General features: G+C 39.7%; 1 protein-coding gene across 1 annotated transcript in view; it reads right to left on the bottom strand.

Moving 5' to 3' along the window:
• Positions 1-660: 660 nt before the first annotated feature.
• LOC134359841 (phospholipase A2, minor isoenzyme-like) overlaps positions 661-9981 on the bottom strand; it is a 101285-nt gene continuing 91964 nt past the window's right edge. Inside the window, exon 5 of the mRNA XM_063073570.1 lies at positions 661-5413. Within this exon, the coding sequence (XP_062929640.1) occupies positions 5295-5413 (119 nt within the window). The 3' untranslated portion in view covers positions 661-5294. The remainder of the gene's footprint in view (positions 5414-9981) is intronic.

Raw genomic sequence — 9981 nt, 5'->3', positions numbered from 1 at the left:
ATGAACGTTGTTTTAATGATCAAAATCCAAAAGATGCCTCTCTGAGAATAGGAATCTATCACGTTTGTTTTGTGAGTGACAAGAGAATATGAAACCTGTAGTGAAGGTCCTTTGGTGGGCTAATAGTTATTGAGCAATTCTAACAATGGATGCCGGGCTTGTGAAGTTTTTCACTTGTATATCAAATGTGATGACTATTTCAGGTGATTCGGCCTTCAGTTTTGGACATTCATGGAATCATAAAGCACAGAAATGTACTTTTTGGCTCCCCACATCCATACTAACATTTTTGACCATCTATATTAATCCCACTTTGCCCGCTTGAGGACTAGTTGCTAGACATTATTCCCTTAAATATCCACAGAATGTAATATGGTACTGTTTTTTTAAAAAAAGCCCAGAGACTCAGTCAGATATGAGTCTCAAGACTGATTGCATTGATCCATTTGATTTTGTCAATTACATCCTGCAACCTCAAAGTTTTAATGAAAATACAGGTGTAGACAAATATAATTTTATTGCAAGAATTGATTTACTGAGCTGCTTTGAAGAAATTATGAAGTTGAAAAGACAGCCTCTTAGTATCATGAAATGTTAAAGAAGACAGCAAAATCTTTGTGTCAATTCAAGTTCTACAACATTTTATTATCTATGGTTCCTTCCATTTTTCATCTGAATTATTTAGGGTTACAATCCAAAAATCAAATCAGAGATGAGTGGCAGATGACAAGTTCAACAACATTGGCCACTTTATGGCAAATGACACCACTGAAGTCAAGGATTACACAGGGAGACCTCAAGGCAATTGAAAATTTAAATCAAAAAATTTGGTAAATCAAAATATTCTGCAGCATTTTCTTTCTTTGCTTAAGAACCTACTTGAATATTTGCTGTAAACTTCAATAAAAGTAAAACTTCCTCCAAGCCTAGCAATATACACACATTAGCTTTCTACTCCGACATGCCCTCTTCTCACTGTCGCCATTAGGCACACACTCAGCGATTCAGGAACAGCTTCTTCCCCTCTGCCATCAGATTTCTAAATGTTTTTGCACTATTTATCTTAACTATTGAATAGACATATACTTACTGTAATTCAGTATTTTTCTCTATATTTATCATGTGTTTCATTGTCCTGCTGCTGTGAAGTTAACAAATTTCACAACATATGCCAGTGATATTAAATCTGATCTGATTCTGATTTCTTTCCATGTGATTACACAGTGTGGAATTTCACAACCACATTTGAATTTTAAATCCATTAGTTGCTGATGTTAACAGGTTTCAGTGTTTTAATTTGGAGTGTAGAGGCCAAACAGTTTGAAAAAGTCTGTTTCCAAATCCCTAAGGGCAGTAACGTACATCTGGACAAACTGGTGAATACAGATCCCTTTGTGTCAGCTAGTCTTCCAAGGTTGAATTTCCATAGCTGAGGATATGAATATTGCCTTGGAGTTAATGTTTGGATGCTTCCTATCTCTTGATAAACTGTACCAGCTGACACAGCATTAAACTCTCAACTTGTCAATGCTGAGTAAGTGTTTGGCAGCAGAGACAGTGGTAGGGCTTTATCACTGCAGTGGTATTGCAGGATTGGGAGGGCAAAATAACAATGCTTCCAATTTCTAAAAAGGGATGGCAAGTCCATGTGCTTGGAGATTGTGTTGTCTGTCGCCTATCAACATTTACTGGTCAAACTCAATCATGGCTGAAATGCGAGGAAGCAGTAAGAGACACTGATATCCGTGATACGTTTTGAAGGAGAGTAGAAACTTTAGAGAAAGTGTTTTAATTACATTAAAATCATTTACTTAGCAAAGACTGGCAAGTAATATATTCCTGTGAGATCAGGGATTTGATGGCAAAGATGACAAATTGAAATGGAATATCATTTAACTTTCTGTTCAGTTGCATTCATCTTTTAACAGAATTCATACTTTTTTACTGATTTTGAAAAATTAAACCAAGTTTATATTTAGACATTATTTCTCAACTGCAGTTTTTAAAATTGAACATAATTAAATGTCAAGGATTGAAACTCATAAGTTAGCCATTAACAGGTTGTTGAGTGCCAGTGGGCTGTGAGAGGTTTAGAGGAAGGAAATGCAGACCCTCATGCATTCAAAGAGACTGTGAGGAACATCACAGTTCAAAGAGTAGTGCATTCCAAGGGGAGACAGTTGTTCGGTAAGAAGTAACAAATGGGTATTTCTACCTTTTAATACATCTTTCATTCTCTGAAGTAAATGTTGGGACTCAGGATTGTAGCAGGAAGTGTTTAGAATGGAATAGTCTCTTGTGAAATTAGCAACTTGTCTCCCAGGTCACCATGCTTATAGGAAGCGCATCCAGTTGCAGCTCCTGACTGACCACATTGTGCAGCTGGAACTGCAAATGAGCCCACTTTGGATCGTCGACAACACTGAGGCTCTACCTTGGGCCAAACATTGATGAACCCATAACAATATCTTGCTATTGCTTTTTTTACACTGATAACATTTATGCCTTGCACTGTATTGCTGCTACAAAACTACGAATTTCATGACATACGACAGAGATAATCAACCTGATTCTGAGTCTGAGGCTGTCACGTCTCAACCTGATTCTGTGTCTGAGGCTGTCATGGCTGCACAGGGAGAAAAAGTACAGAACACCGGTAGGTAGAGTAGTAATCACAGAGAAGGAGTGATTACAGGAGTGTCTCTGTGCTGTCCTCCAAGATAGATTAGGAAAGTGGGGGTTACAAGGAGACCCACTTGTTCATGTACCCTAGTGATGGGTGTAAATGTGCAGGTGCAGCAGGCAGATAGAAAAGCAAATGGTATGTTGGCCTTTGTGGCAGAGAATTTGAGTCCAGGGGCTTGGAAATAGGTACAGAGGGGGTGTCAGGGGTAGGTTTTTCACACAGAGAGTGGTGGATGCATGGAATGCACTGCCGGCAGTGATGGTGGAAGCGGATACAATAGGGTCTTTTAAGAGCCTCTTAGATAGGTACATGGAGCTTAGAAACATAGAATTCTATGTAACACTAGGGAAATTTTAAGCAGTTTCTAATGTAGGCCATTGATGAAAGCGCATTGAACAATGTGTATGTACACTTCTTATCTCCTTATCTGAGGAAGGATGCCCCTACTATGGAGGGTGTACAGTGACTGATTTCTGGGATGGCAGGATTGATGTATAAAGAGAATGTGGGTTGATTTGGCTTAAGTTCAGTAGTGTTAGAATGAGAGGGGATCACATTGAAAGCTATAAAATTCTAACAGAATTAGGCACACTGTTACAAGAAGGATATTCCCAAAGGAGGGGAAGGAATTCAGAAATTGCAAGTGTAAAGGGATTTGGAAGTCCTCGTACAGGATTCCCGAAATGTTAACTTGCAGTGTGAGTTGGTAGTAAGGAAGCCAAGTAGAATATTAGCATTAATTTCAAGAGAACTAGAATATAAAATCAAGATGTAATGCTGAAGCTTTATAAGGCATTGCTCAGACCATATATGGAGTATTGCGAGTAGTTTTGAACCCTTACCTAAGAAAGGATGTGCTGTCATTGGAGAGGGTCCATAGGCTCCAGGTTGAGAATGATCCTGGGAATGAAAGCGCTTGGTAACTCTGGGCCGGTACTCGAGGGAGTTTAGAAGAATGACAAGGGATCTAATTGAAACTTATGTTTTCAATAGTGGAAGAATCTAGAACCAGAGGACACAGCCTCAGAATAGAAGGACGTCCCTTAAGAACAGATGAGGAGGAATTTCTTTAGCCAGGTGGTGAATCTGAACAATTCATTACCACAGGCAGCTGTGAAGGCCAAGCCATTGTGTATATTTACATTGAAAGTTGATAGGTTCCTGATTAGTAAGGGTATAGAAGGTTGTTGGGAAAAGGAAGGTGAATGGGTATGAGGGAAATATGTCAGCAATGTCGGGAAATATGAGGATCAAATGGTAGAACAGACTCAATAGGCCAAATGGCCTAAATTTGCTCCTATGTCTTTTTCAACAAAGTGAAAGATATTGATCTTGGGGCAACAAGCAAGAAAAAGCAGGAACAGAGTATTGGATTCGGCCATGATCATATTGAATGGCAGAGCAGGTCTGGAGGACCAAAGGACCACCTCCTGTTCCTAATTTCTATGTTCCTTTTGGATTATCTTTTGAATTATAAAAGGTAAGCATGCATAAGTTGTCAATATAAGTCCTACTGCCTTAATCATAATGTTCGTTTGGTAGACTTGTTACATTTGCAAAGGAAAAACTTGAAAATGAAAACAAGGATCCTTTTTAAAAGCTTGATCACATAAAGAAATAGTGATCATTTAATTGGAAAATGTTTTAGTTGCTCTGTATGAAATTATGTGAAATGCTTAAATTAAATGAAATCTAAGAATCACTTTTCAATTTACCTTGCATCTTTTGAAAGTCATTTACTGCTTAGATCTCAGAATCAGGTTTATTATCGCTGACGTAGTTGTGAAATTTGTTTTCCGGCAACTGTGTAGTACAAGACATACAAATTACCACACTTTACAAAAAGAAATAGTAGAATAGAGGACGAAGGAGATGGTGTTCGTGGACCATTCCGACATATGATGGTGGAATGTTGCTAAAACATTGACTGTGTGTCTTAAGGCTCCTGTATCTCCTCCCCAGCTGCACTCATTCCCTGGCTGGTCTGGAGTCCCCAGACTATCAGTTCTGAAGGTCACTAGTTCTATGAAATAACTTTAAACAATGTTACTTACTGTAGACAAGAGTGTTTGGTAATTCCCTCAGGAGCTACACAGAAAAGTCACTCCCTTCCAGTGCCATCTTTTCCAATCAGAAAATGTCTCAGCTGAGATGTGTGAAAAATTACACATGGAAGACAGAGTGCTGGAGAATGATTTTAATATTAAATTTGACTCCAATAAAGTTTTGTGCTATAAATTCACTGAATGCCAGTGGGTTGTCATCTCTGCCTTTGATTTAGGACACTGTGAATTTGACAGATAATGTAAATAGATACATTTGTCTTGCAGATAGGTCATCTACAGGTATATTACAACTGCTATAAACAAGAATAAAAATTGTAGAGCTCAGAGAAAGAAAGAGAGTGGGATTGGTTGCATTACTTTTGCAGAGATAACATACAAATTAAACAAACAGAAAATGTGCTGTTTCCAATATGTAATTCCAATTCCTATCGTAGCTACATTCCTACGTTGTTTCAGTATTCTTGAATTCAAGATTCAATGCACAAAGAAACAGCAAGAAAAGTTTTATTAATTTTTGTTCGATTCTTATCTCTGCCCAGCTGTCAGCAGTACTTATTCTTCTCCAGATCTTTATGCTGAGGGTTATAAAGGGCCTTGGAGAAGCAGATGGCTGCTGTGCGGTCACAGTTACAAATAGCAGCCTTACAGGGATCGTTCATGCCTGGAAAAGATAAAAATGGTGGTTATACTTCAGCTTTGTATTTTATGTTACCTCATCAATTTATCAAGAAAAGGTCAGATTCTTCAACTGAACAATCTAAAGTACCTGCCTATTCCTGAAAATTATGGCTAAAGAAAGGTACAGGGTATGTTATATCATCTTCCATGGCACCATTTATCTGTCAGTCAATTTGTTAATTACCAATTTATTCTATCAGTACAACTGCGCTCAATGTGTCCTCAGCCAACTGCGCATCTTTCAAAGTTTCAGATGTTTATTTAAGTCAAGTCAAGTCACTTTTTATTGTCATTTCGACCATAACTGCTGGTAAGATACACAGGAAAAACGAGACAATGTTTTTCAGGACCATGGTGCTGAATGAAACAATTCAAAAACTACACTGAACTACGTAAAACAACACAAAAACTACACTCGACTACAGACCTACCCAGGACTGCATAAAGTGCACGAAACAGTGCAGGCACTACAATAATAAACAAGACAATAGGCACAGTAGAGGGCAGTAGGTTGGTGTCAGTCCAGGCTCTGGGTATTGAGGAGTCTGATGGCTTGGGGAAAGAAACTTACATAGTTGGTTGTGAGAACCTGAATGCTTCGGTGCTTTTTGCCCAGATGGCAGGAGGGAGAAGAGTTTGTATGAGGGGTGCGTGGGGTCCTTCATAATGCTGTTTGCTTTGCGGATGCAGCGTGCGGTGTAAAATGTCTGTAATGGCCGGAAGAGAGATCCCGATGATCTTCTCAGCTGGCCTCACTATCCGCTGCAGGATCTTGCGATATGACATGGTGCAGTTTCCAAACCAGGCAGTGAGGGACAAGGTGAGATTCTCCGCCAGGTGAACACCAAGAAATTTGGTGCTCTAAACGATTTCTACAGAGGAGTCGTCATTGTTCAGCGGAGAGTGGTCACCCCGTGTCCTCCTGAAGTTAACAACCATCTCTTTTGTTTTGTTCACACTCAGAGACAGGTTGTTGGCTCTGCACCAGTCTGTTAGCCGCAGCACCTCCTCTCTGTACGCTGACTCGTTGTTCTTGCTGATGAGACCCACCACGGTCGTGTCATCGGCGAACTTGATGATGTGGTTCGAGCTGTGTGTTGCAGCACAGTCGTGGGTCAGCAGAGTGAACAGCGGTGGACTGAGCACACAGCCCTGGGGGGCCCTCCATGCTCAGTGTGATGATGTTGGAGATGCTGCTTCCAATCCAGACTGACTGAGGTCTGTCAGTCCATTTTGTCCAGGTGGAGGGTGATGGCAATGGCGTCGTCTGCTGAACGGTTGGGACGGTACGCGAACTGCAGGGAGTCCAGTGAGGGGGGGCAGCAGGATCTTGATGTGCCTCATGATGAGCCTCTCGAAACACTTCATGATGATGGATGTGAATGCAACGGGATGGTAGTCGTTGAGGCAGGACGCTGAAGGCTTCTTCGGCACATAGGGAAGATGGCGCTGCTCACAGAGATGTTGAAGATGTCAGTGAGAATCTCTGCTAGGTGGCTTTATGTGTCAGAGTTTCGTCATGAAGGATTATGTCACTGAAGGGAGCAAATTAGCCCATGTGCCACTATGTGTGTTTGAAAGTACATCCCATGTCATAGCTGTGTAATCCTGCATTTTTTTTAACCTTTGGAGTGCCTATCCGATTATATTTTGGAATGACTATCAAACTTCCTGCTATTACCCTCAGTAAATTTCAGCTCGTAACTACGCTGTGCATTCAAAGTTTCTTCTCATAAACTTTTCACTTTGGTTATGTCTGTCAAAGACTTTATTTTAAAGAATCTGATTAAGCCATCAAGCTTTGATTGGGTTGATGATTTATTCAATCTTCTGACTTTTTTATATTACTCAAGACAAAAACACCTGTTTTTAAAACAAGTGTCTGAATGAGGCATGTTCCATTTGGATTAAATACTGTTACTAAATGTGGTGACATATGTGGGCTGCCCCCAGCACACCCTTGGGTGTGTGTGTTGTTAATGCAAACAACACATTTCTCTGTATGTTTTGAGGTACTTGTGATAAATAAATTTGAAATAGTTGCTTATTGTGTCACTTTATTCCATATATTACTTCACAGAGGTAAGGAAATTACATTTTGCAAAAGGACTAATATGCATATTAGGTGTCAATTGGAATATAATAGAGATGGAAGAAATTAAGTTTGAAGGTTATGTACTTTAATCCAAAACTTCTCCCCTTAAACTTACATAAATGCCCATTACATAGGTTTGAGGGTTGTTGTCTTTGGTATACTGGGGAACTAGATTAAAGGTTGTGATGTAGGTTAAACAATGGCTAATTTTTATAGAAATATTTCATACTCTGAATGAACATAGAGCATTCAAAAGTAAGAAATCCACAGGAAATGTAATCCATAAATGACATTTCCTAACTAAACAGGTTAATCAGGTTAAAGATGAAATTTTTTTAAAAAACTAATGTTATAAGGAACAGTAAACCTGAGTATTGTGAAAGTTTTAAAAACCCAATCAGGATGACTCAAAATAAAAAGAAATTGATAAAGGAAATATGAGAAGGAATAAGACAAAAGAGCTTCCACATCTACCCAAAGAACAGCAAAATCCATGGGGGGAGATCTAAGGCAGAAAGGATTATAACAAAAACTGTGGCAATGGACAAGCTCCTAAACAAATATCTTGAATCTATCTTCAAAGCAGATAAAATACCCCAGAACTACTGGGGATCGAATTGTGAAAAGTAAGGTGCTGGAGAGATCAATGATGTTCATAGCCAATAACTTTCTAGCTAGATGCTAAATAGATCACGGACGCATTCAGATAGGAATTAGTAGTAGTAGTACCAATACTGAGCTATGTAGAAATTTAAGTTGCAACAAGGCTGCTTGTGGTGGCTGCAAAGGTCTAAGAGCAGGCTAAGTGAGCGGATACCCAGTGGAGTAAATGGGAAAGTGTGAGTTCAATCACTTTCTTAAGAAACATAGAAAAATGGTACATTTTAAGATGATAAACAGTTCAATGTTTGTATCAGAAGGATTTGTTTGTTCTTATTGATACACTACAGAAGTTTAACATTAGGAATGCAAGTAGTTTCCAATAAGAGTATAGAATCCTTGCTAAATTGTTCAGATCTATACCCAAGGAAAGGTATAATTGTCTCAGAAACTGCAGTATAGATAGATGCATTAGACCTGTTCCTAGGATGAGAGGGTTTTACAATCAAGAGAAATTGAACAGATTAGTCCTGTACCTTCTGGAGTTTAGAGCTGAATAAAAGGGGAATTTTGGTAGTATTCTGGAAAGTGCATCATGAAGCAGTACACATTTCAAAGTTCAAAGTAAAATTTATTATCAGAGTCCCCACATACAACCCTGAGATTCATTTTCCCGTGGGCATACTTAGCAAATCTATAAAACAGTAACTGTAAACAAACAATGAACAACAAACTGTGCAAGTGCAAGTATAAATAAATAGCAATAAACAACGCATACTAAATAACAAGATAAAGAGTCCTTAAAGCGACACCATCGGTTGTGGGAACACCACAAGTAGGAGTATATCCCCTTTTGTTCAAGAGCCTGATGGTTGAGGGGTAGTGACTGTTCTTGAACCTAGTCCAGAGGCTCTTGTACCTTCTACCTGATGGCATCAGCGAGAAGACACCATGCCTAGGTGGTGATGATGAATACTGCTTTTCTACAGCAACATTTCATGTACAAACGTAGATGTGCTCAATGGTTGGGAGGGCTTTACCCATGATATACTGGGCTGAATCCACTACCTTTTGGAGGATTTTCTACTCGGGGAATTGGTGTTCCCATACCAGGCTGTAATGCAGCCAGTCAGAACACTTTCCACCATACATCTATAGAAGTTTGCCAAGCTTTTTGATGACATGCTGAATCCCTGCAGATTCCTAAGGAAGTAGAGGTGCTGCCATGCTTTCTTCACAACTATATTTAAATGTGAGTCCAGGGCAGGACCTCCGAGATAGTGACACCCAGAAATTTCAAGTTATGGACCCTTTCCAACTCTTATCCACCGATGAGGACTGGTTCAAGAACCTCTGGTTTCCCTCTCCTTTAATATACTATCAGTTCCTTGGTCTTATTAACATTAAGTGATAGGTTGTTGTTACTGCACAACTCAGTCAAAGTTTCAGACTCCCTCCTGTATGCTGATTCATCACTACCTTTCATACGGCCCACAACAGTGGTGTCATCAGTGAACTTGTATTTAGTGTTGGAACTGTGCTTAGCCAAATAGTCAGAGGTGTAAAGCAAACAGAGCAGGGGGTAAGCACACAGCCTGTGGTACTCCTGTGCTGATGGAGATTGTGAAGGAAATATTTTCTCCAATCCGAACTGACTGGGATCTACAAGTGAGGAAATCCAGGATCCAATTGCACAAGGGGGTATTGAGGCCCAGGTCTTGGAGTTTACTGATCAGTTTTGGGGGGATGATGGTGTCATATGCTGAGCTGTAGTTGATAAAGAGCATCCTGGTGTATGCCAGGGTTGTGTGAAGAGCCAATGAGATGGCATCCACTGTAGACCAGTTGCTCCAGTA

This window comes from Mobula hypostoma, chromosome 2, assembly GCF_963921235.1.
Source record: "Mobula hypostoma chromosome 2, sMobHyp1.1, whole genome shotgun sequence".
Classification (NCBI taxonomy): Eukaryota; Metazoa; Chordata; class Chondrichthyes; order Myliobatiformes; family Myliobatidae; genus Mobula; species Mobula hypostoma.
This window is presented reverse-complemented; position numbering and strand designations above follow the sequence as displayed.